The sequence below is a fragment of the Eutrigla gurnardus genome (genome assembly GCF_963514095.1).
Source record: "Eutrigla gurnardus genome assembly, chromosome: 5".
In the NCBI taxonomy this organism is placed as follows: domain Eukaryota; kingdom Metazoa; phylum Chordata; class Actinopteri; order Perciformes; family Triglidae; genus Eutrigla; species Eutrigla gurnardus.
Window position 1 is genome coordinate 25,822,254 of NC_139919.1, and position 25,748 is coordinate 25,848,001.

At 42.7% G+C, this 25,748-nt stretch overlaps 3 protein-coding genes across 7 annotated transcripts; 1 reads left to right on the forward strand and 2 right to left on the reverse strand.

Annotated features, from left to right (window-relative positions):
- Positions 1 to 1,505: 1,505 nt before the first annotated feature.
- On the reverse strand, positions 1,506 to 4,623 carry LOC311013499 (platelet-derived growth factor receptor-like protein). The gene is made up of 7 exons (XM_084009586.1): positions 4,406 to 4,623; positions 4,020 to 4,171; positions 3,780 to 3,922; positions 3,535 to 3,686; positions 3,086 to 3,379; positions 2,470 to 2,609; positions 1,506 to 2,101 (listed from the first exon to the last, which is right to left on the reverse strand). The coding sequence occupies exons 1-7, from the start codon at positions 4,485 to 4,487 to the stop codon at positions 1,895 to 1,897; spliced, it is 1,170 nt and encodes a 389-aa protein (XP_083865712.1). The 5' UTR covers positions 4,488 to 4,623; the 3' UTR covers positions 1,506 to 1,894.
- A 722-nt stretch (positions 4,624 to 5,345) lies between these two features.
- On the reverse strand, positions 5,346 to 13,815 carry LOC311013522 (cationic amino acid transporter 2). 4 transcript variants are annotated; one of them, XM_084009618.1, is made up of 12 exons: positions 13,658 to 13,815; positions 9,672 to 10,045; positions 8,982 to 9,137; positions 8,709 to 8,874; positions 8,429 to 8,565; positions 7,764 to 7,986; positions 7,147 to 7,283; positions 6,955 to 7,057; positions 6,732 to 6,865; positions 6,436 to 6,602; positions 6,244 to 6,352; positions 5,346 to 6,150 (listed from the first exon to the last, which is right to left on the reverse strand). In XM_084009618.1, exons 2-12 carry the CDS (start codon positions 10,039 to 10,041, stop codon positions 6,020 to 6,022), a joined length of 1,833 nt encoding a protein of 610 aa, XP_083865744.1. In that variant the 5' UTR covers positions 10,042 to 10,045; positions 13,658 to 13,815; the 3' UTR covers positions 5,346 to 6,019. The 4 variants fall into 4 exon arrangements, with proteins under 4 accessions (XP_083865744.1, XP_083865745.1, XP_083865746.1 ...); XM_084009619.1 differs by lacking the exon at positions 13,658 to 13,815 and adding an exon at positions 12,265 to 12,376; XM_084009620.1 differs by lacking the exon at positions 13,658 to 13,815 and adding an exon at positions 10,355 to 10,371.
- A 1,585-nt stretch (positions 13,816 to 15,400) lies between these two features.
- anxa6 (annexin A6) lies at positions 15,401 to 25,321 on the forward strand. Of its 2 annotated transcripts, none has more exons than XM_084009769.1 (25): positions 15,401 to 15,501; positions 16,423 to 16,478; positions 18,115 to 18,199; positions 18,324 to 18,418; positions 18,560 to 18,673; positions 18,754 to 18,844; positions 18,936 to 19,015; positions 19,100 to 19,156; positions 19,768 to 19,861; positions 20,089 to 20,184; positions 20,277 to 20,335; positions 20,490 to 20,612; positions 20,710 to 20,768; positions 21,033 to 21,111; positions 21,694 to 21,775; positions 21,863 to 21,957; positions 22,108 to 22,221; positions 22,647 to 22,737; positions 22,812 to 22,891; positions 23,076 to 23,129; positions 23,224 to 23,317; positions 23,446 to 23,541; positions 23,655 to 23,713; positions 23,940 to 24,077; positions 24,891 to 25,321. In XM_084009769.1, exons 2-25 carry the CDS (start codon positions 16,476 to 16,478, stop codon positions 24,948 to 24,950), a joined length of 1,998 nt encoding a protein of 665 aa, XP_083865895.1. In that variant the 5' UTR covers positions 15,401 to 15,501; positions 16,423 to 16,475; the 3' UTR covers positions 24,951 to 25,321. The 2 variants fall into 2 exon arrangements, with proteins under 2 accessions (XP_083865895.1, XP_083865896.1); XM_084009770.1 differs by having other exon boundaries at positions 23,940 to 24,062.
- The last annotated feature ends 427 nt before the right edge of the window (positions 25,322 to 25,748 follow it).

Genomic DNA, 25,748 nt, shown 5'->3' on the forward strand with positions numbered 1-25,748 from the left:
CCTGCCTGCCCCCCACCCCGGTGGCTGGACGGACACACTTCAACGTTGTGAAGGGGGACAACGCCATCTAGCGATTAGGCATGGAAGTGCGCAATTATATGCAATACACCTTCCATAACATCATGCATCACATAGCCACTCCCACACAATTACATGGGCCTGCAGGAGACAAAACACACCAGACTTTACCGTTAGGCGAGCGAGGCAACCTGGGCCTAAAAAGGTATAGATGTGAAAATGATTTAAAGTCGAGCTGAAACGGTTGAAATTGGTTGCTGATGTAAGCATGTGTCATCTTTTGTTTTCCAGGAAGCAAAATATCTTGGATTTTTATTTCTGAATATGAATAAATAGATTTTGGGTAGTTTTTCCCAAATAATATCATTAAATAGTTGTATAATGTGATTGGGGATGTGATTTAAAATCAGCCATTTTATTTTTTTTAAGAAAAAAATAATAATTCAAAAGCAAAGAAATGCCAAGAACACAGAAAGACAGGGGCGCCGGTTGAATAGTCAAACAATTAGGTCCTAACTATTCCCAAGTAACGCCTTTTTCTTGACCTTGGGGTGAAACGTCATGGGGTTAAGGACAGTTAGAAGGATTTATGAAAAACTACAATAATGGACTACAAAAAGTGCATTGTCCACTCTATTTACATTTCATTTAAAGGTATAGTTTCGTTTTTGTCAAACATTTGTAACATGATTGAAATAAATACAAATACTATATTGTTATATTAGTATATAACAATAATTTAATAATATATTAATATTATTATATATTCTATAAAAAATATTATGACTTCCAATTACTATATGTCTGCATGAAAGTCGTTAAATATTCAAAAAGCATATGCTTGTTTTCTTGAACAGCTGAGGTGTGTGTCACTTTAAACGTTGGTCTCGCAAGGAATTGTGGGGCGGCGTCATCTCCTTTCCTTTCGTGCGCTGGCCCCGCCCTTCTCCCCCCGGGGGTGGGTGGCGACTTTTTATCAATACTTATATCATAACTCGTGTTTATCATCCAGCCCGTCGTTTTTAATGGTAAGCATCTTTGTTTTATTGATAATAAAGATTGAAGATAATCCCTAATGGGTGCTAGTCGTGATGTCATACAGCTAGCTAGCCTAACGTAGGCTACATCTAGCTGTAGCTTTTATTGATGCTAGCTGTTTAGTAGCCATTTTAATATTGAGTCTTTTCTGTTTTACCCCTAAAATAGCTAATAGCTCAAATGTTTTGTCTCACCAACAGTGAGAAACAAAGAGATTCAAATTAAGAAAATAATTATTGCTGATTCATTTCTTGTCTATTTAGGCTACTAAGTGGCTAATCGTTTCAGGTTTTGTTTTTGTCAACAAAGATTTTCACTCATAATTGTGGGCTCATTTGTTAAACAACATTGTTATATTCAAAAATATGAAATGTCAAAAACAATGAGATTTAGGTATTTTATGAAAAATAAACAACTTGTTAATAATTATCAACATAATCATCACTAAATATCACAAAATTAAGACATTAAACACCAAACTACATGTTTTTGGAAACAATACACTAAGAAAAGTAAACCATCTTATAATAATAATAATAATCACAGCTGTTGGCCTGTTTATGGTTAATAAGTAGAAATAAGTGTGTATAAAACTTTGATTACACAATCTTGATGCACAACAATTTGCATACATTCATCTGACGCTGCAGCGTGTTTCCACTGCTTACGACAGAAAGAAAATATATTTTGATGTAAATATATTGTGATGTGTGACGTTATATATGTAACTGATAAAATACTGTTAAATACTGTGACAGCAAAATGCTGCACCCCTCTCTCCCTCTGTCTCTCCCTCTGTCTCTCTCTCGTCTTCGTCATATCATCCAGTTTTGATGGTTCATGGTTTCCTGGGTTTGGCTTTGGGGACCACTTTAACAGCGGTGGACACTGATTTGGCTCCTTGCAGGTTCTGGGCGGTGCAGGTGTATGTTCCCTGGTCCACGTCCCTCACCTCGTCCACCAGGAGGACAGACTGAGACTGCTGTCGAGCCGCTCCTCCGCTGACTGGACTGATGCTCTCCTGTGTGTACAGAGGCCGGCCAATCTGCAACCACAACAGGTGCTCCTCTCAGTCTGGATGCAAACACATACTGTACAGCGTACGTACGGGGCCCCTTTATAATGCTGCATTAAGCCTGCAGCTTAAATGTTGATAAATCATTAATCAAGGGTTATAGGCCCGGATGTTCTGCAGCCTATAGGATGTTTACCTCTTAACCAATAATGAACTAGCAGAAAAGACAACGTAAGCTATATGACACGAGATGTATATGACTCAAAGATCCTCTAACAACCAACCTGAAATGCCTCGTGTAGAAAGTTTGCCATAATGTCAACGATTAAAGGCACAATTACAATTAATGTAATTAAAGCACAAGGCTGTAATTTGCTCCTTCTCCCTGAGTGTCTGACCTGCTGTCCTGGGTATTCCCAGGCGAACTCCACGACCATGTCCAGTTCCCCCATCGCAGAGCAGCTGACACGCAGGTTGTCCCCCACAGCGGGGGAGCTCGACGAGGCCTGGATCACTGGAGCAGGAGGTGCCATGGGGTCTGATGGCAGAGTGATAAGTAGGCAAACAATAATTTTACCAGTGACTTGCATTAGTCAGCATAATGAAACCGTGTCTGTCGGCAGCTATTTGCACGTTCTGCCTGTTTTTGTCCACTTTTGTCCTTCAATCTTAAAAATGCGCAAAGGTACGGAATCCTAAAATACTCTCTTAAAAAAAAAAGATGTAACAATTCATTCTGAAAAAAAATGGCTTCTTAAATTAGTTAAATAAAAGACGTTTTGATGTTTTGTTGTTCAAAATGTTCAAAATGTGTTGCTGTGGAAGGGGTCCAAATTTCAATCCTGTTTGTCTTTTAGCAGCAGTCAAAACCCAACGTACATATATGAAACAAGAAAAGACTATTTGCCAGCCCATTTCTCTGCATTCCTGACTGGTGCATGCTGGGAGATGCTTTGTCCCTGATTAGATATAATTGAAATATAGGGAAACGGATGACTTAGTGGCGGCACTCACAGTTGACATAGATGAGCATGTACTTGGTGGAACTCTGCCTCAGGTTGCCCAGACCGGCGACACAGAACAAGGCTCCGGCGTGATGAGGCCGGGGTCGGTGAATGGTGAAGCCCTTCCTGACGTTAAAGGAGATCTCCGTCCCGTCCACCGCCACCTCCACCGGTGGAAACTCGCGGTGCAGAGTCACTTTAGCCTCAGGCGATGTCACCTGGCAGGGGAGGAGTGTCGGCCAGTTGGTTCTCAGCTGAATCACCTCATAGTAGTCAGAAGACGGAACAAACAGTTCCTGTGGATCTGATTGGTACAGTGATAAGAAACGGCAGATTGACGATAAGACAACACGTGAAAGTCAAAAGGATTCCTATGGAGCAGACAGCGAGATGATAAAGCAGACGCCCGCAGTTCTGAGAAGTGCACATGTAAGCATCAATAAAGTTTATTTACTGTACCGGGAAAGAAGACAAAGACTTTGACAGATTTGTCATACTCCTTCCTGCAGTCTGTGTCCTCACAGTACATAGGATAACAAGTGTACTCCCCCGTGTCTGCACCGGTGGTGTTGACTAATGTCAGGACGCCATATCGCTCGTGTTGGACAAACCTGCAGAGCCACAGGGACGGGAAAGCCAGAAGACATACTAGAAGAATAACTACATCACGTATCATGAAAAAACTCATCAGCTGCTTGGCTTACGTGAGCCGTCCATCGTCATCTTCCTCCAGGTACGTGGGGACCCCCCACTGCACAGGTTTTCCCCTGCACCTCAGCTCCAGGGTGTCCCCTGTCTGCACACTTATAGATTCTCCCACCTTCTTAAACTTCCCTCTGTTTAGCACCTATTGTGTGTCAGATATAAAATCACACAGTTACACACTTATTGTTTCTCTGTCTTTAATGAAAACATCAAAACTTAACGTGTCATAGGTGAAATACCTGCGTGAGGAGGTTCTGTGCCGGGGTTGCAGGAGTAGCTTTGATCTTCACAGCTCTGGGCCCTTTATTTGATTTTCCAAGTTTGGGTTTGCTTGGCTTGGACTTCCTCCCTGGAGTAGTCCTCTGCTCTTGGCCGTCTTTTTGACAACAAGCTACACGGCAAACAGAGCACACGATGCTGTGAATCGTTCATTAGTATAGATATAGGTAGATCTTTAATGGTATGAATCGAGCGGTAAGGAGTTAATGGCTTTGGTATAAAGATTAAGGTCATATTCTTTTGTATCACAGGTCAACTTTAAGCCATGTCATGCATTAGGCCCTCCTTTGTGATTCTAGGAACACATGGTCACAGAATTCCTCAGCAAGTGAATAAAGTCACTTACCTAACTCGAAGATTACGGCACAAATGAGGAGAGCGCTCAGCACCAGCCTCCCCTTTGATCCAAATAAGTTCACCAAAGGCATGATTGATCAGTGGAACCACATCAAAGTGGCGTGTGACTTGTTCGTTAATGCAGCTCAACGCATGAACGTACTGCAGAAGGAGGAAGAGGGCAGAGCTTGCAAAGTGAGCGGGTCAGCTGTTTACCCAGAATCACCCAAATTCCTCCTCCCGAGAGTGGCGCTAGTACCCCAAATTCCTCCCGACTGGCTCAATGGAGGCTTTCAAGGCTGTCTGGACCAATGAGGATCCAGAGACGGAGGCCCCTCCGTGTGGAATCACACAGCCTGTTTGCTTAGCTGCTGGACTGGAAGTGTGCTAGCAGCATGAGTCTGGCCCTTAGAAACAGCCCAGACCAAGAAGACGGTGGCGAGGTTATTACAAGCATTTGGTGGCCAATAAACCTTTTGTTCAACATTTACTGATTGTTTTCAAACTGGTAAAATAAATTACAGGTTCACCAGCTAATGTATAAAATGCACAGAATGGATTCTAATGTTTTTTGGTGTTTGGAATATAGCTTTAGGTGCTTTTAAACATACATTTTAAACACAGTAACCTTCTCTCGATTATTTTAGCCTACTGTATATAAAATAACTTGATTCTGGCAGAATCTCTATACGACCCGCTATCCTTGGTGACGTTTCTAAACAGGAAAATGAATTGAGGTTTTACTTATTTGATTAAATCCATAGCATGATGTAGCGAGTGAGAACAATATAAACCTTTCCTTTGAGTGACTAGCTAAGCCACCATCATGAACATGACACAGGTAAGCTGCTATGAAAGGTCCCTTTGTTCAAGATTATGAGGGGAACTGGGCCTTTTTTTTTTTTTTTAATCAACATGCCCTGCAGAAAATGAACTCATGATTATAGTCGTCTTGAAAACCGCATTCTTTCTTTTTAATTAAGGAATACGTTTACAATACATCATTAGAAAACATGTACAGTTTCCGTATTTACACTTTACACAAAAACAAATAATTAATAAAATGATTCTTTAAACAAACATATGACATTTTACAAGATTTTCTGTATCCACTTTGTACTTTTTTTTACAGTCTTGACAATATACTTTGATACATAAGAAACAATTCAGCTGTTCTTATATTATTATAATGTATAAAATTAGTTCATTTCTACATTTTACAATTCATATGAAAAGTGTAAACGTGTTGTTAAAGTACAATAAAATAGTAATTATCGACAGAAACTTACTCAAGCCCTTTTTCCTTCTCAAACACAGGTGTAAACTATTTTGATAGTAGATTTAAAGGCTCCAGGACACAGAAACAGGCACAAATATACAGGTTCAACAAAATACATCAGGCTTCAGCTCAATATTGGCACCGAGGATATTTAGATAAATTACAAACTCCGTGATGTGGAATAAAAGTTAACAAGTGGGACCATCCATCCATTTGTCTGCATTTCACCACTGAACCCCTCAGATATTCAACATGCAGGAACAAATCTACAGGCAAAACTTTATATTTACACGCTTAAAACAGTTACTTGCTGTAACATCTCAATCTATTTCTCTCCGGCCGAGCTCAGAACCTTTCTTCTTTAATGATTTTCTTGTCCGTGTTGCCGCTGACCGTTTCAAACCTCATCTGATGGGCCATGAGACGCTTCCTCTGAACGCTGTGACGTACGCCGTAGCCGAAATAGATGATTAACCCTGGAGAGAGAGAAGAGAGTTGGAGGCGTCATTACAGTTCAGTCACTAACTCGATGGAGGATCTCAAACTCTCAAGCGCAAATTCGTGCTTACCCACTAACATCCAAATGGCATATCGTATCCACGTTTCTCCACTTAACTGGACCATCAGGTAGATGTTGATGAATGAGCTCACTATTGGCAGAGCAGGGAGTAAGGGCACCTGTGAACATGGAAATGGAAGGTGTGAATGGATTTTCTAGTTGATGTCTATTGGAAATTGCTCAGATAAATGACAACTCTCACCATGAAAGATGCCTTGGCATCATTTTGTGGGTGCCTCCAGATGAGGAACGTGTTTAGCACCACGATACAGGCGAGGACGCAGACGATCAACAAACTCCACCATTCCAAACTGGACAAGGCGTCAATGGCTTCAGTCAGGGTGACGCACAGTGCAACTATGCATGCAACTGCAGGAAAAAAGACAAGATGAAAGAGAGACATCAGATTGTGGATTGTGGTTTTCAAAAAGCAAAGAAGTGGTGGCCAAGAAAAGGCACACATTTTAAAAAGTGCTTTGTGAGATTTGCATTGTGTACCAGTCATGATAGTCAAGTTGGTGACTCTTCTTGAGGTGGATGCATTGGGAGATGACGGCGGCTTCAAGAAAGCAAACTTGGTGCTTGATTCTAGGATCTTAAGGTCTGTGTCTTCAGATGGACTCTCTTGGTATCTTGATTGGAGAAAAAATAATATCATAAATTGAATTTCACACAGCAGGTGAAGAACTATGGGAGAAGAAACACATTAAATCAAAAATACCTCAGTATTAAGATGCATATGGCCACAAGTGTGTAAGCAAAGAGAGTGCCAATGGACATCATTTCCACCAAGGCTTCCAGGTCAAACAGCAGAGCCATGATGGCTACAAAAAGGGAACACGGTGTTACTTGTTCGTCCAATAAACCTCACCACATGTACAGAGAGACTGATGAACAGCTGGAACATCTGTACCTGCCACAGTTCCAGACGATATGGTAGCTATAGCAGGACTGCCCTTGGGGGTGACTTTGGTCAGGGGTTGGAAAAGCAGGCCGTCTCTTGCCATGGCGAACAAGACCCGGGGCATCGGGAACATCGAACCCAGCAGGCTGGAGAGCCGAACGCAGACAGGATCAGTCAACAACCATCTAGATGCTTTTAGTATTATGTCATAAGTTGTGTAATAAGAAATGTAGCTGGTCACGATCATCTCGGGATATGCTAAGCTAGCAATCAAGTGACCAAGTGACTCCTAGTGAGCCTTGGATGCTTTCTACGGTTTTGAGAAGTACATTTTCTAATTAAATATTGACATTTCCCATATTTTTATTACCTTAGTTTAGTGTTAGCATGCTAACATTTACTAATAAGCACTAAACACAAAGTACAGTGAAGGCTGATGGGAATGTCATTAATTTTGCGGGTATCAAGTCACAAAACATAATATTGGAAAAGTGTAAAAGTTCATCCTGCGGGTGACATGAATATTTATCCATGCAATAGTCGTGGAGAGATTTCACTCCACAGCACATTCATGGCCCTCTGGCGACTTGTACATGACCCCGACTACACTACTAGCGGAGTCTTACCTGGTGGACAGGGCACACAGCGAGCCCACAGCCACAACGTATTTGGCGGGACCCCAGCCGATGTATTCAAACGCCACTGGCAGGGGGCTTTTTTTACTGAGCAGGTAGTAGGGCATCATCAGGGTGAGAGCCGCCGACACAGCAAAGTAAGCGAGGAAACAGATGAGTAGTGAGGCCACAATGCCCAGAGGGACTGACTTCTGGGGGTTCTTTACCTCCTCACCTACCAAGAAAAACAAAAGTCAGGGACACTAAAGATATTCCTCCTTCGGCTGTTTGGAGCTATGTGAAATTGAAAAAGTAATATCTTACAAATGTGATTAAATAGTAGCTAATAATGTCATACCCAGCTTAGGGACTATCCTGTACATAACAGACCAACACAATGCTAAGGTCCACTTACTGGACGTACATGTCATGACCTTCACCAGATGGAGTTTCTTCTGCTGTCACCTAGATTCTTCAGTTTTTATCAAGTGACCACAACATACTTAGGTCACATGATAACAACTGAATCGTGGGCAAACTCTGTCCACTGATGAAGGCCACAAGATGTCAATAAAAGCTCAGGAAGATTTAGATTAAGTACCACTGTTTTTTTGTTGTTGTTGTGGAATCAGATCACATACATTTGGTCAATTTAATGATAGATGTCGTACTCTTACCTGTGGTAGCGATGCAGTCAAATCCAACAAAAGCGTAGAAACACGTTGCTGCTCCAGCCACCGTTCCACTAAGGCCATAGGGGAAAAACCCCCCCACTCCATAGATACTCGTTACATTGGCGGTGGAGCTCAAGTTCCTGCGGTGGTGAGAGAGATAGGGCATTATTTTTGTTTCTATTTACAGTGAGATAAGCAGGAGGGCAATACTATGGTGATTAGGTAAGACCGGATCCTGCACACACCCAAACACAGATAGGCTTGTATTGCTCTTTGACATTACTTGAATTCTGCCGTGGCATTTATCAGCTGCTCTTCATCGATTCGCCAGTTAGAGATGTCCCCCTTTATGAACCCAGAGATGGCCACAAACAGCAGCACCAAGATGTTGATTGCTGTGAAGATCTTGTTGATTGTTGTTGACTCTTTCACGCCAAATGCCAGCACACCTTCACGGGCAACACGAAGGGTCAATGTTATTTTTTGTTGTTGTTTTGTAGCCTATATATTACTGCCGCCACCATGACAACGCCGCCAGTTTTTCCATCATTTTTACCTGACAATATCATGACGAGAGCTGCAGCAAAGACATCTGGGTAAGGTGCCAAGCCAGGGAGGCCCATGGCTGCATGTTCTTCAAAGTATTTCGATATGACGCTCCCTAGGAGGTCATCAAATGTCCCGCTCCATGCCAGTGCAACGCTGGATGTTCCTGAACAGATTGCGAGAGTAAGATGCAATAAATTAATCACCTACCTTCTTCCTACGTCTTTCACACTTTATGACACGGTCATTTCTAAACTGCAAACTGGTTTATGGGGTTATTGACATGAATGCAATTAATTTAACAAGGTAATATAACACAAAAAAAAAGCTTTTCTCATGAAAACTGCTGTTTAAATACTAAACTTTCACTGTTAAAAGAGCCATTAAGAATCTGCTTGTAAAGCAGGTGAAAGGTCTTAGTGTTTAAGAGTCTCGTGTTGATGGTTGATCATTTATAGGTTTCAATGTTCAAACATGTTTACATGAGAGGAAAATATGTTTTCCAGAGGATGAGTCAAAACATTTGTGCCAGAAATTAATATTAAGACAAAGACTACTATTTATTTGTCTGACAGAGGCAACTTCACAATGAATTCACAATAACTGTCATAAGAGGACAAAACCTACATCATTGCATAATGGATTTGATCATCTATTGTAATTGATTATGTATGAAACAAATCCTGTGTATAACACTTGCCTATGACATAGGAGAGTAACAGATTCCACCCAGTGATGAAAGCCAGCAGCTCTCCAACAGTCACATAGCTGTAAAGGTATGCTGAGCCTGTTTTGGGAACCCGCGACCCAAACTCTGCATAGCACAGCCCAGCGAATATGGACGCCAGGGCAGCGATGAAGAAGGAGAGGATGATGCTGGGTCCAGAAGTGTCTCTGGCCACCTCTCCGGACAAGACGTAAACCCCAGCTCCCAGGGTGCTGCCCACACCGAGGGCCACGAGGTCCAGGGTGGTCAGGCATCGGTTAAAAGTGGACTGCTCCCCCTCTGGCTCCAGGGGCTTCCTCCGAGACAGGCTCACCAGAAAGGACTTCACCGTGCCGCACGCCATGCTTCTGTGGGTTCAGGTCAGGATGGGAATGGAAGAGACAGGTGGGAGTGTAGTTTGATGTTGTGGAGAAGAAAGAGTGGGGGGAGAGGAGGCGGATCAGTGAATAATTGTCAGGTCAGCCCCTACTGTAGAACATTTCCTCTTCAAAGAAACATTAAGCTCAAACTCTATTTGTTGGGATGAAAAAACATCACTAAACCAGAGAAACTTGGACAAATTCCCTTTGGTTAAAGTTGAGAATGATTGTATGATAAATATATAACAGCCTCTATAATATTTCACCGCATTAACATAAAGGAATGAATTCACTCACCTGTCTGTTGTAATCCCTCGTCTCACAGAGGTGCTTATAAGTGACAATTAATAGGAACCGTCATCCCCCTAAATCACATTATTCTTTTATACATGCCTTTCTTTATCACCCCCCTGATACCAAAGTGCTGATGCCTGGCGTTTTTCAACACCGCCCACAGCACAAAAGCAACGCCCTGCTCGAGAAACTGCACTTTACTCAACCTTCAGTTACTTACACAATTACTTCCTTGAGCATTTCTGAAAATGCAGGGGATTATAATTATAATAACTTATACCACTTAGAGCTTTTAATTTGTTCTCCCTAAGTGGCTATAAAATATATTTTCTATCTTAATTTAAAGTGTAATCTCACCTCACCAGAGAGGTTATCATGTCAGAGATTATCCCACTTCTCATATTTTACAGTATTTACATTTATTTTTAATTTTCTTTCCCTATTTTAAATGACTGAATATATAAACTAAACCTACTGCACAGTTTATGAACAAAAGTATGAAAAAAAAAGAAATCAAGCTCATTAAAGATGGCCTGTGTTACATTAGCTTTCTTAATTTTTAAAAGGGCTCTTCTTGTGTGTAACTAATGCTTGTAATGGAAATGAGAGCTTTGATAATCTTTTGATGATTATGCATTCGAGATAATCCAGGACTTTAAGGCACACATTCGTCTATGACTTTGGATTTTGTCCTTCACAAGTGGAAAAACCAATGAAAAAGAAAATGTATGTGGCAACTGAGGAAAAACTGACTTAGTGTCTGACACCCATCAGTGAAACATGCTTATTGATTATAATAGGAAATAACATTTCTTTTTTATCTTTATGGCACCTTTGCAAAACAGTGATTACAAGGTGCTTGTACTTATACGATATATGCAAAGTTGTTGCTTGTCAGACGGTACGTCATATCCCCCAAATCTCTACTCAAAGTTTGTTTACACGCATGTGTTGCTCAGCAACAAGGCTGTGACCTTATCGCCGCAGCTATGTTGTTTTCCTCCTGGTCTTATAGGGGCCGTGTCCCCATCTCTACCAGGAGGTGTGAGCCTGCCAGACTAAAGGCCCTAGTTAATGACACAGAGGGGAGACAAGGCAGCTTTCATGGCTCATGGATGCAGCAGGCTGCACACTTAACTCTTTGAAAGGTAGCTTTTTGCCATCTCATCGGCCATCAAGGGATTTCAGCTCACCTAATCCCTTCTGGCATCTACTTCAGGAGGCGAGTGGGAAAGCAGCATGGACGGTCAAAGTACCTTTGACCAAACTTAAAGCTTAGGCTTCCTATCTTTAGATCTGACTGGTTGATAGACAGTTTCCAGAGAGAGAATGGGGGTAATGCTTAACTAAATAACAGCTACTATGCACGTGATGTGCAAGCTTTATGGTCAGATGAATGATCCCAATCACATTGATTTATCTCAAGCACAGTTAATGGTCATCAAAGTGCTATTTATGTCTGCCTACTGTACAATAAAAGAAAACAACATCTCAGATGCAGTGTTGGCAGGGGCAATTTTGGATTCAGTATCTTTCCCAAGGACACTTAAGCATGTGGACTTGAGGAGTCAGGTATCGAACTCTACATCTACCTCTGAGCCACAGCCGTCCTCAGTTGCTGATAAGAAGCTCCACCCTTACACCTTTTACTCTGGCAGACTGTTCCCTGCAGAGAAATTATGCAGACTTGCAATCTTGGCAGATTTAACTTCCCACTAACTTATCATCCAGGTATCAACAACATCAAGCCTGATGCCCCTTGTTGTTCCAATTTTCTATTGAAGAGGCCAGCCGAGATCTGTAACCCATTCTGTCACCCACCTGTTCTGTCGTAGCCATTACCTGGAAGATCGAGTCCACAATAAAACGCAACCCAGAACCAACAGGCCGACCCAGATGACAGTCTCACGAACCATCTTTTTGTTCCTGATGCTGTCCATTCCCAGGTCCTCCAGTGGGTCAAGTCCTCCAGACTTACCTGTCATCCTGGATCCAACGGTTTTAGTGACATGAGTTCCTTCATTTCTGCCTGTTCAGCCCGGCACTCAAATTAAGACGTCCACTTATCCCAGCTCTGGTCTCCTTCGTCCCTTGCCGAATCCCAACCGCCCCTGGTCTCTACCCCCTTCATTGAGCGTTCCTCTACATCTGCTCACTTCCTTGCCCTGCCAAAACTTCCCTCAGTTAGAGAGACGGCTGACCTTGTTTCTGACAAGGGTCCATAGTTTATTTCACAGGTCTGGAGAGCCTTTTGTTCCACCCTGGGAGTCACAAGCAGTTCTCCAGGGTATCATCCTCAGACCAATGGTCAGAGATGAAGGCCACGCTCCTCTAATTCATCTTCCCGGAGTTCCTTGCTTCCCTGGGTGGAATATGCTCAGTACAACACTGTGCACAACACCTCCTCTGGTTTGTCTGGAAGTGGAATCTAGGAAACAGTTTCCCCGGTATATTGGTCCATTCGAGTAAATGATTAACCCTTGCGCTGTTCCCCTTCAGCTCCCTGCCTTCGCGCCTGACCACCCCACCTTTCGTGTCTTCCAAGTCGATCCTGTCTCCTCAGGCCCTCTGTGGCCCTCCTCTTCCCAGGATGGTGGATGATGAGCCAGTCTACTCTGTCCGGTGGCTGTTGGACGTACGACGTCGGTGCCATGAACTTGGAAGCCTATGGTCTTGAGGCGCCCTGTTGGGTCCCACGTCGCCTGATCTTGGACTGTCCTTCATCTGGGATTTCAATCAGCAAACATGCTGACACACTAGACATGGGCCAGGTGGTGCGTTTAGAAGGGGGGATGTACACCCTTTGTCTCCTGCTAACAAGCAGCAGCTCTCGCTCCGTTTGTCTCTGATTACAGGAGTAGGATCAGGTGTGTGCAGATGGAATGCAGCTGCTGCCCAGCACCCAGCCAACTCCGCTTTAAATATTGGGCTCCTTCTCCACAAGATTGTCGACTCTGCTAGTTAGTTCTAGTTCCAGCCTTGTCCGTTGTGCCTTTGCCGAGTTGTGTCTGTCTGCAGCCCAACACCTGCGGTAAACCCCTCCTGAATCCTTGGACCTCTCTCTGGATTAACTCCCCATTTCCTGGATCCTCTGGACTCACCCTGCCTGGCTCCTTCCTCCGCCGCCTCACCTTCCTCATCCTGCTCAAAACACCCTTGGTTCAGTCCCGGCCCTCGCCTGACCAAAGATTCCATTGCACAACAGTTTGCTCCAATCATCCGTCTCAGTATGTGTCTGCACTTGGATTCACGAAACTAGTCCCATAACACTGGCTGGTAATTTTTCCAGTAGAGACAGTACTTTACCTCGTCTTCAGTCCAACAGGGAGTGACTGGTGGCTGTCTGGTGAAATCAGTGCAATGATGCAAAAATATCCGTGCTGTTGACTATGTTGAAGGGAACATGATTTTTACTGAGATTATATATACAAGACTGGCCTGTGTGACCCTCCCACTCAACGGAATTACTTACAAGCCTTTCTCACTCCCGACCAGTTTGGATTATAATGTGCCTATTATTGCATAGAAGGCACAGGGTGAGAATTGTGAACAGCAAATCCCATTCAGAATGTCAAAAATGCTTTTGTGCTCCCTTCATTTGTTTTGTTTTTCATTCCTTTTTTTTTTATTTATGAATTTGTGGTGATTTTCCAGAGGTTTCCGTAATTGCTAAAAGGTTAGTTTAGGGCAAATATGTTGCAAAAGTAAAACAAAAAAACCTTTATAATAACAAGAATAATGTTTTTATTTGTATGGCTATTTTTTGCTTTCTGTAAAACAACATAAAACAAACATACAAAATTATGAATCATAGAATATTGAGTTTTAACGCACTGTGTTTTATAATCCCTCACTAATCTTATTTAGTGCCCTTGGGCATGATAGTCCAATTGTCTGTAATACATTACATTTAGGTGGGCGTTTCCCAGCTCTGTCCAAGGTAAGGTCAGGTTTTCATGCAATGCATATTCAAAACAGGAGAGGTCAGTATACAACAGTTACATTTATACCAGTGGTGCCTCCCACATCCATCTCTGTTGACCTCATATGGTCCCCTCTCACTCTGAACACTGGCAGAGGGAAAGTTAAAGGAGCTCCATGATAATATGAAGAATCAAATGAAACACTCACTTGACAGATTGCACAACCTGTTCAAATAGAGCCATAAATAGATAAAACGTGTCCTTCATGTTAATACAGTAAGCTGACCAGGTGACGTTAGTGAAACATTGATAGTAAACACAAGACCAATGACACTGAGGTTGGCCTTCCAGTCAGGGGGAAACATACTGAGTCATGCTTGTGTGGTGGTACTGGTCTGCCTGGAAGCCTCTGTGCTTCCTGGGAGTCACCTCTCCTCTCTCATCATCTTTTCTGCTGACACAAATCCATACAATATCACCAAGAGTGATGAATTACAAAACTGCATAAAACATCACGGGAACCACTAGACACATGTGGGGGCTGTAAAAGGAAAATAACTTCTTATGCCATGACATGCGCAAATCTATTTGCACCACTGAGCGTTTATAGGAAACTAAATGATCTGTTTCCTGTTATCACTTTTCCTTCTGTAGTCCACATTGCTAACATGCCCCCCCCTAACAAAAAAAAAAAAAAAGCTATGCTGGTGTCTCCCCCACCCCCTCTTACTGGAATAGACGGTTGACAGGACAGAAATAGAGCAGGCAGTCATACAGTGACAGTGGTGAGCTATCATTTGAACACGAGGGAGACACTATCCGACGGGGGTGCAGTCTTCGACATAACACCCTCATGCTCCCCCTCTGTTAAAATCACATTTTGATCTCCCAGTTGTCATGTGACCAAGTTAAGAAAATGAGTTTAAAGGGGAAGGAGAGGTTTGTGTGTTACTGACGCTTTACGTGGCCTTAATGAATAGCTTTAAAATGTTTGTTTTAATATGCCCCCAACATTTAGATTACATCCAGGCTCACACGCACGCGCGCGCGCGCGCGCATACACATTTTACTAAACTGCGCGAGAGACCACCGCAGTCGTTGCGTCACAGGACACGTAACGGGACTGCCTAGTCTGGAGGAGGAGGAGAGACGGAGCGGGTTAGCGGGGACAGGGACAGAGCAGAGACAGCAGGACCACTCTCCCGGGATACTTCCTGCACATAGAAGGTAAAATATTCTTTATGTTTTAGTTGCGAACATCTTCAGTCCGAAGCCATAGTGCCCCTGGAGAAGTTTTGCTGACGCGTCATAATTAATCGCAGTAGAGCATGATACCACAGGAGTCTAATTAAGCGAAGTGGATATCAAAGGGATATCATTTTCAACTAAAACATGGGTTTTATTGTTACAGAAAACGGTTTAAAGTTATATATAAATATAGATATAAAAGTTAATGTAAAGCCTTTATTCTATAGTGTGGGTACAGAGAAGGGTGTGGCTCTATAGAGGCCCACTCCCCACCAGAACTTCATTGGTACATTATGTTAAACTGTGCATGCTATTTTGAGAGAGAGAGGACTTCACTTCTTAAACAAACAGTGCAGCAATTCAACCCTGACTGAGGCTTCTCTCCCTTTCTCTGTAGAAAAGGCTGAATGGCACTTAGTCTACATATGTAGGCTAATGTCTTTCATTTGTTCTGTTAGTCCTTTCATTTGTTCTGTAGAAATCTAATCGTAATTTTGCACAGTGATTCAAAAATGACAAACTATGGTCAGTCAGGCCAAAACCAGCAGGAATCTTCATCTGCTGCAGCTTCTCCCATGTGCTTTCCTGAATGGCTGCATTATATGTTAGAGTACTGCATTATGGAAAATGTGAGTAAATAGTTTTCCTGCCAGTCGACTTAATGCAAATTCCAAATGCCATTTAGGTGAATGTGAGGTCGAAACTCGTCTTTTAACGGTCCGCCTCATAAGATTTACTAAGAAAAAGGGAGGAATCATCATGTATATATCTTCTTTGCAACACGATGACCCGCACATTGGAGGGGAATGACCTTCATTAGGGCAGGGATGTTTTTTGCAATGCTGTTATCAAGCCTTCATCAGCATTTCTCTCTCTCTCTCTCTCTCTCTCTCTCTCTAGGCCTGAAACTATTGATTCCTGCGCTGTGTTAACACAGAAGACCAAACGTAGATATGGTAAGCGGACAGGACCTTTTTGATCATTTTGCATTATGTAAGTATGAGGCAGATCCTGTGTCCGTGGAACGTGGATGGTTCTGCGTACCATTGGATGAGGTGTGGAGGGGGTGAGGCCATTTTTCTGCCACCTGCCACCATGTGATTCCTCCCGATCATAAAGGCGGCAGTGTAGGGTGTCACATCTGATAGACACACCCGACAGCATCTTTCCGATGGCTTTGTCGTACAACTTTATTGTCCAAGCTGTAAGTCAGTGTCCAGGCCAGGTCTTCATCTAGGCGAAACACACACTATACTATACTCTGTGCAGTCGTAGCCTTGACAACAGATGCAGGACATCAGGGAGGAAAGGAAGGGTATGTCGCTCCTAACATTAAACCCACACTAGGACTTTTTGCCCATGAGACCCAGCAATGCAATTTGTTTACTTAAAGGCTTGTTGCTGGGGGCTTGTGTTTGTGGCCCTGTTGCTACGTGGGTGAGGCTCTCCAGCTGTCGTGAAGAGTGATGGTCGCCGTGGCGAAGCAGACGATCAGAGCATGTGCGGCGGCCCCCTTCGACAGGGTGGAGGGCACATTTTGGCTGACTGCCTCAATGCAGCAGTACTCTCAACGGCAGCAGCTGCAGTTTGAGCTTTCAGTATGTGGGCCAACTTTTTATCTTATTTCCCACACTCTCCTTCACGGTGCCAAAATGTTTAAAGATCATTTTTCAAGTGTGAGTGTGAGTCTTATTTTCCTTACATGTCCATTGGAGTTTGTTTTCATTGTGTGACATTTGGAGCCGTTGTATCCCAGACCCCCGCGAAGGGAGCTACATTTTGTGCAACCTGACCCCCCGCTCGTACACACCCACCGTCCCACCCCTAACATGCGGATCCAGACAGCCGGGTTTCCTCTGCTCAGCTGGGGGGGTGAGACAGGTGCAAGCAGCAGTAATGGCAGCCTTGACTTCACCAATGCCACTTTAACACAGTCCACATACACAACCCTGGGGGGAAGTGTGGCTTGAACCAGTGTTCTGTTAAAAAAAGTGGGATGTGGAGACTCATGACCCTGAAAAATCTAAGTGTGTTGTGAGTCCTGACCTCCTGACCCTTAGCTGGGAAGGTTCATATCCAACCTGTTTCTCAGCTGTTCTGTGTTGAGATGAGCAGCACAGCAAATGTTGAAGGAGCAAACGCTGAACACAGCCTGTGATGGAACAAGACTACAACGATTTCAGAGTTTTCAAATAGCCTTCAAAGAGATTTCATAATGAAATGTACCTGCCAGCCTTATGAGTCTAATAATGAAATCCCATTGGGCTTATCTAGCGTATGTTTTAGCACTACATGCTACATATCCAAGCTGTGGAGATGTTGGTATAGTTATCTCTTTGTAGGACTTATCTACATAATAAATAGTTTTTTATTGTGCTTTTGTGGGTAATTATAATATGACTATAATACACATAATATATTATATAATGTCTTTTAATCTGGACCCTGAGTCTGTAATCAAGTTTTGAACATTGGAGTATTTACAGTATACTCAGAGGCTTGGCTTGACGGTGAAATCATGTGACAAATTCTTTATTTTTAACTGTAGTACCAAAAAGTAAAATTTCTCTGTATTGTGTCTTTTTCTTACAGGTGTTCAGAGGCACAATAACAGATGCTCCGGACTTTGATGCCACCGCTGACGCTGAGAACCTTTACAATGCTATGAAAGGCATCGGTGAGTCCCTCACTCCTCTGTGATCTTTCATCTTCTCCGCTCCTCGTGGGCTGAACTGATAAAGAATTTCACACAGATCTGAGATTACAGGGTGTTGAAAATGTTACTTTGTGTCTTCCTTCAGGTAGTGATAAAGAGGCCATTTTGGACCTCGTCACCTCAAGGAGCAATGCACAGAGGCAGGCGGTCATCGCGGCGTACAAATGCAGCTTTGGAAAGGTAGTCATCATCCTAGCAGCTCTGATTCATGCTTGCTCTATTAGAAACACACATTTTAGATAACATATCATGCCATACAGTAAGTCACAACACATGTAGACAGCAGTTAGAACTCCATTATGTTTTTTGTTGTTTCAAAAGGACCTGATTGAGGATCTGAAGTATGAGCTGACGGGCAAATTCGAGCGTCTCATCGTCAGTCTGATGAGAACCTCAGCCTACCACGACGCCAAAGAAGTCCACGATGCAGTCAAAGTGAGATATTTACCTCAATGTGATATTCTTTATGATACTCCACTCACTTCTTCATATTTAACTTAATGCTCTTTTTCAAGGGAGCTGGAACAGATGAGAAATGCCTCATTGAAATCATGGCATCTAGAAACAACAGACAAATGCATGAGATGGTTGCAGCATACAAGGACGGTAAGACGTGTTCCATGAGACGTCATTTCAAATAAACACGTTATCTGTTCAAGCATCTGTCAATATTTGACATGGATGTCTGTGTCTCCAGCCTACGGCAGAGACATGGAGGAGGATATCATCACGGACACGTCGGGTCACTTTAAGAAGATGCTTGTTGTTTTAATTCAGGTGAGTTCACTGTGGAGGTGATGTAATCAACCATACCGCAGTACCTGTGACCGCTGACTGATTGTTCTGGTCTGATGGTTCCAGGGGACCAGAGATGAGTCAGGAGTGGTGGATGCAGACCTGGTGCAGCAGGATGCACAAGTGAGAAACACTTAATGCCTACAAATGCAGCATGCTTGGACTTATTGTCTCTACATGGCCTTTATTAAAAAAATAGTCACATTTTTTAATGACACACGGTAACACATAGGTGACAATTGAATGCCCTCAGTACAGCATATTGTACCAACATATCGTCCCTATTATTCAAGAAATTGAAAACATACCATCATCAAGACTAAAAGTAATTTTTTTTGGTGCCATTTAGAGCATTTGTCTGCTTACAATGGCACTAATCACAGAAACACAAAACTAATGAAAGGGATGTCCTTAGTTCTGCTGGTTTTGACATAAAATTATGTTAAATGGAAAGTCAGGGGATTGTCAACATCAGTAGTGTTGTCGACCATAATGCCTTTTTTTTATGGAAACCCATACAATAGGTGAGATATTACAGTTTGGATCAAGTTTCAGGCTGACCTGACTAACATTACCATCCCTAAAGCCATACCGTTAGCTCAAATAAAAAAAGTGGATTTTTAAATGTCCTTGAACATAACCCACATGTGATATTAACGTGCAATGTACCATTAGATTACTTATTAAGGTAGATAAGCTCTGCTCTCATGCTGTGCTTCCTTACCTCTGCGTAGGATCTGTTTGCAGCCGGAGAAGAGCAGTGGGGGACCGACGAGGCCAAATTCATCATGATCCTGGGAAACCGCAGTGTGACCCACCTCTGCATGGGTGAGCTTTCGGGACAATTAGCACGACAGTGAGGCATGGAGACATTCTCAGTGTGACCTCAAGTCTTTCAGGAGATAATGGCACCTTAAAAGTAGTAGTGTTCACACTCCTCTGTCTAATGCCAAGAACACTGTGCGAGGCATGCTATTCTGAACTACAATACAATTAACATCATTACAATACCTCAATTAGCACGAGATAAACAGCGTTGCCTTCTGTTTGTTTAGTTTTCGACGCGTTTGAGAAGATTGCTGAGATGTCCGTAGAGGACAGCATAAAGCACGAGTTGTCTGGGGACTTTGAGAGGCTGATGCTGGCTGTTGGTAAGAAACACACTGAACGTACTGCTGTATAGCAACACAGGCGTCAAGTTGTTAGTTTAACACACAACTCTCTCCTTGGTATTTTCTCACAGTGCAGAACATAAGGAGTGTTCCCATGTTCTTTGCCAAGCGTCTTTACAAGTCAATGAAGGTAAACAGACTAGTAAAAATAGCCATTCCGTCGAGTTCCAGATATGCCTCAGCAACACATTCATTCTGACATGTCTGTTTTGTTGCAGATTGTAGTCTAATGTTTTTGATATGTTACTTAAAATTGATCCACTCGTCTTCGCCCTCCTTTCCAGGGTCTCGGCACAGCGGACAACACCCTGATCCGGATCATGATTTGTCGCTCTGAAATAGACATGTTGGACATTCGGGAGTGTTTCCGTTTATTATATGAGAAGTCTCTTTATAACATGATTAAGGTTGGTAAAATATCAATACATTTCTTTTTCAAATGTATGTACAGTTGAATAGCATCAGATCACACACTGAACCTCATTTTGTCGATATTAAAACCAGGACGACACATCAGGGGATTACAAGAGGACTCTGCTCAATCTGTGTGGAGGAGATGACGAGTAAGTTACAGTCTGACTGCAAGCAATGGAAGCAACCAGAGGGGGGCGATAGAGCACCACTTTATTATTTAGAAGTTATTGTTTTCTGAGGGGAGTACAACTACTTTTATTGACTTATCTGAGAAGAATGTTGTCGGTGAAGTTGATATTCAAAGGTTATCTGAAAGTAAAGCAGCAGCGTATTTAATAATAGCTCACTCTGTACCACTTGAAGTGTTTTGGCTTTGCTGACGCCGCTGTCTTGTGTCAAACTGATCGTTACAGCTTAGCTGGAGAGTTCTTCCCCGAAGCTGCTCAGATAGCCTACAAGATGTGGGAAATAAGTGCCATGACCAAAGTCCAGGTTTGGGGCCCCATCTGCTCACACTTTAGATGTGTCGTTGCATGTTTGGCTTGGCAGAGGCATGCATGTGCTGATTACCTGCTGGCCCTGTAATGACCCTGCTTCTCGCAGTGCCACGAACTTGGTGCTGATATTGCTGCCGCGTCTGAACAGCAAAAGCTTTGTGAGACTGCGGATAGGATCAGAATGCTGTTCACTCCAATAGAAAGTCTTTTTTCGTTGTAATGCGCTCACCAAACCTCTGCTTGCCTCTCTTTGTCCTTGGAGGGAATGTCAAAATGATCTCAGCATTTTGGTCAACAATAGCTGGTCTCACTGCAGCTCTGTAAAACTTTGAGTTGTTTCTCAACCTACACCTTCTTCCATTGTTGGCAGTGCCAGGGCTTCTAACCTCCAGGGGGCACACTCCCCCTCGACAAACTCCCTGTCTCTTGTGGAGTCCTGCATGTTTGAGGCTTTTAATCTCACACATCTGGTGTATTTAACTATTTAATTGAATATGCATTTATCAAGTCAAACCTCCCATCCTTATTATGTATAAATTATAATGAATCTCTCTCTCGTGTCATCCCACTACCTTAGCTGAGGCCAACTATCCGCCCTGCACACGGTTTTGACCCTTCTGCTGATGCACAAGCGCTGCGGAAAGCTATGAAGGGATTCGGTATGTAACACAGAAAAGTGAATTTACACGGCTACAATTTTGCAAAACAAGTTTTACTAATTTTACCCTTTTTTTTTATCCCTACAGGAACAGACGAAGATGCAATCATTGACATTGTTGCACAGAGAAGCAATGCTCAGAGGCAAGAGATCAGACAGACCTTCAAATCCCTACTGGGAAGGGTGAGAGAAATATAGATAGATAATTGAAATTCAGTCAGTCTCAGGCTGGAACATACAGTATGTCTTACCTCTTAATTATTTAATCTACTTCTGGACGTGTCAAACTCAACATGTGATTGCTTATTATGTACTACTTTGATATATCCTCAGGATCTGATGAAGGACCTGAAGTCTGAGCTGTCAAAGAACTTAGAGAGGCTGATCATCGCGCTCATGCTCACCCCTGCAGAGTTTGATGCCAAAATGATGAGGAAGGCAATGGAGGTACAGTTTCCCCCTAGGCCTGAATAGGATAACAGATAATAAGCTTCATACATATACTGTTAATTATGCCAATAATATAGAATGTAATTGGAGGAAAATTGCATTTTAGGTATTATTATCATATACTGATTGCCTTGTTGTCTAAAAAGCTTCAAAAGTTAACTGAATCAACCTATTTTAGCTCTGATATTTCACAAGACCATTCTTGGCTTATTCATGAGGCATGAGGTGATCAATATCAAGGTCTTTCATTAAGTTAAATGGAGATTTTAAAAACCTGAATTGTGTCAGTAGCGGAAGAACAGTTCACACTTACACCGTTCTTTCCCTAACTGTGTGATGTGGTTCATGTTTATGTGGTTTTTGTTGTTGCATTTATGAAAACCAGCTGCCTTTTTGTTCCTTAAACTCTTGATTTTGAACAGGGTGCTGGGACAGACGAACACGCTCTGATAGAGATCCTGGTCACCAGGAGCAATGAAGAAATACTTGCCATGAACGCTGCTTATCAGGACGGTGAGTTTGATGCAAAAAAAAGAAACTTTACTTGTTTCAGTAAGGCTTTAACATGCAAACCTTTTACATCACAGCCTACAAGAAGTCTTTGGAGGAAGCCATTCATTCGGATACATCAGGCCATTTCTGCCGCATCCTTGTGTCTCTCGTGCAGGTAATCATCATCATCATGAGAACTTCGACTGTGTTTTGTTTCCACGCCCACTCACTGGTTGCAGTCTGCTGAGAGAACGAAAACGGTCATTTTAATTGCACGCACACTTTCTTTTTCGTCTCATTACTCACATGTTAAACAGAAACAACTCAGTTGAGCATTAATCTGTCTCTACTCTGTTCAGGGGGCAAGAGAGGACGGCCCTGCCGATGACGAAAGAGCTAATGCAGACGCTCAGGTGATTCAGTGTATGACGTTTAACTAACGTCTAACTGCTTCAAATATTAAATTGAACAATGGGTTTAAATATTTGTTCCTCCTGAACTTATCAGGAACTGGCTGATGCGTGCAATGCTGACTCTGATGACATGGAGATGAAGTTCATGAGTATTCTGTGCACCAGAAGCTTCCCCCATCTGAGGAAAGGTAAAGGTCGAGACAGATAGATCACAGTGAGCAATTAATTACGAATGCGAATGTGCGTGTTTCTCTAAATTTCCGTGACATCGATCCAGCTCATGACACACCGATCCCCCCCTCTTTGCTATTTACAGTCTTCCAGGAGTTTGTCAGATGCTCCAACAAGGACATCGAACAGATTATCAAGAAGGAGATGTCAGGAGATGTCAAAAATGCATTTTATGCATTAGGTAATAATTGCCCCTGAACTTATTCTACATTTGAGTGTCACAGTGTGAACTGCTGACAACACACATTCTGTGAATCCTCCTCAACTCTTTCTCGTTCTCTCTTTGCTTTGCAGTTCGCAGCGTAAAGAACCAGCCCTCTTATTTTGCAGATCGGCTCTACAAAGCTATGAAGGTATTTTTTCCGGCTTTAAATAGGGCAAGTTAATGCAGTTGTATAATTCTAGCGGTCCGCTGCACGTCACACCTCGGATGCCTGATAGCGATGAAACCATATCTGTTGATGCATGTAATATTTTTAGGTTTTATGTTCTGCTTTCTTGGTGTACATGCTGCTCAGTGATCTCAGAGCAGTTACTGTAAGTCAGAATAAACAAAGTCTTTATTAATCTCTGCTGCAGGGCCTTGGTACGGACGACAGAGCGCTGATCCGCATCATGGTGTCCCGTAGCGAGGTCGACCTTTTCAACATTCGCAAGGACTTCAAGGAAACACACGATGCCTCGCTCCATGAATTCATCCAGGTAGAAACTATGATCGTAAGTCGCAACCTTTGTCAACTAACACTCCTGTGTGGTTTGCTGTGTTTTCTCGACTCATCTACGTGTCTCTACGGAGGGTTTGTGTCTCCTTGGCTTTGTCCCGCTTTGTGTGTCGCACATCCTTCTCTCTGCTGCTGTGATGGGGTCGGGTTGGTAATCTATAGCTTCCTGTGGCGGACGATGGGTCTGTGGCTATTGCACAGCTGTTCAGGAATTCCCCTCGCATGCTTTAACTTCCTCTCCATATCCGCTTTGTGATTGGCTGACAGCCGCAGAGACAGGAAGTCCCCAGAAACTGTTCTATAATAATTTACAGAAGAAATCATGGTGACACCAATACTAACAAGCAAGTAGGGTGCCCTGGATAGGCTTTTATGTGAATGTAAATAATAATTTGCGATATATTGTTGATTCTCACATTAATTAATTTGTGTGAGTTGTGAAGTTCTGTTTATATTTTCATTTTAAGTTGAGTTGACTGTAGTTCCCATAATGAGGAAAATGTCAAAAGATTAAGTCTTAATAGTTGCGATGATGAATATAGAGATAGACATCTATATCAATGAGTGTCAGCTGATATAAAGGGTAATTCCACTTGATTTTAGCTGATTTTGCGACTCGTGGCTTGTGAGTTCAGCATGTCCCATGACTCACATTCATTCAACATTAGTGAGAGATAACTGTGTTTTGCCACTGTGTGGTTGAGATGAATAAACCCTGTTCCCAGTTTCAGCTCTGTGATGACCCCTCCAAAAAAAAAACAGTAATTCCCATTAATCCAAGCTGTGTTTGCTCTCCATCGTTTTTCAGGGCGATACAACAGGAGACTACCGTAAAACCCTGCTGTTGCTCTGCGGAGGGGAAGATTAAACCTGTCCCTGCAGCTCCATCCACAGACTTCAGTGAAAAAAAGATATGCCTGATCACAGAATGAAACTGCGATGGTTAACGTCAGTGTCCCTAAACTGCTGCCACACCTCAGCCAAACCATGACCTATGACCTCCCAGCCTTCCAAGCCAGTTTCCTGCTCTCCAGTCCGATTGTCCCGTCCGTCAGGATGTCCTTTTTCTTTTTCTTTTTTACAGTCATATGTAACACGAAGATGTTCATATAGTGTAGAAAGGTGCTTCATATGTACAGCTTATTGGAAAAGTCGAATAGTGCCTTCAGATTGCGGGCCCTCCAAAGATTACTGTGATTTTAAAGTATCATAAAGAATAAAATGACTAATACTACAACAACCAAAAAATGTTTTTGACTTCTTCCTTCTCCCACTTACGACGAAAGTTAAAGTGAAATGTATATCATTCTGTCTGTATCACGTTTTCTCACTGCTCCTTTTTTCGGGGCGGGGTGTACTGGTTTCTGTTTGGCAGACCAGTTCCGTGATTAACTGTGTTGATACTGGCAATGGCATTGGCCCAAGCTGAACGAGAGCGGGAATATTTAGCATCAGGAAAATCCCGTTCCAAGCGAATGCCTCTTCCGCAAACTCGATAAGCTGTTCAGAAAATGCAATTATTCTGCAAATAAAAAGTTATTTACAGGATAATAACATTCCATTTAACCCTTAAAGTTTGATTATTGGATAGCAGCTCATGTTGTAGGTATAAATCTAAACAAATCAGGCTTTTGTGAGTCTTTTCTGCCACTCTTTTCACTTTATA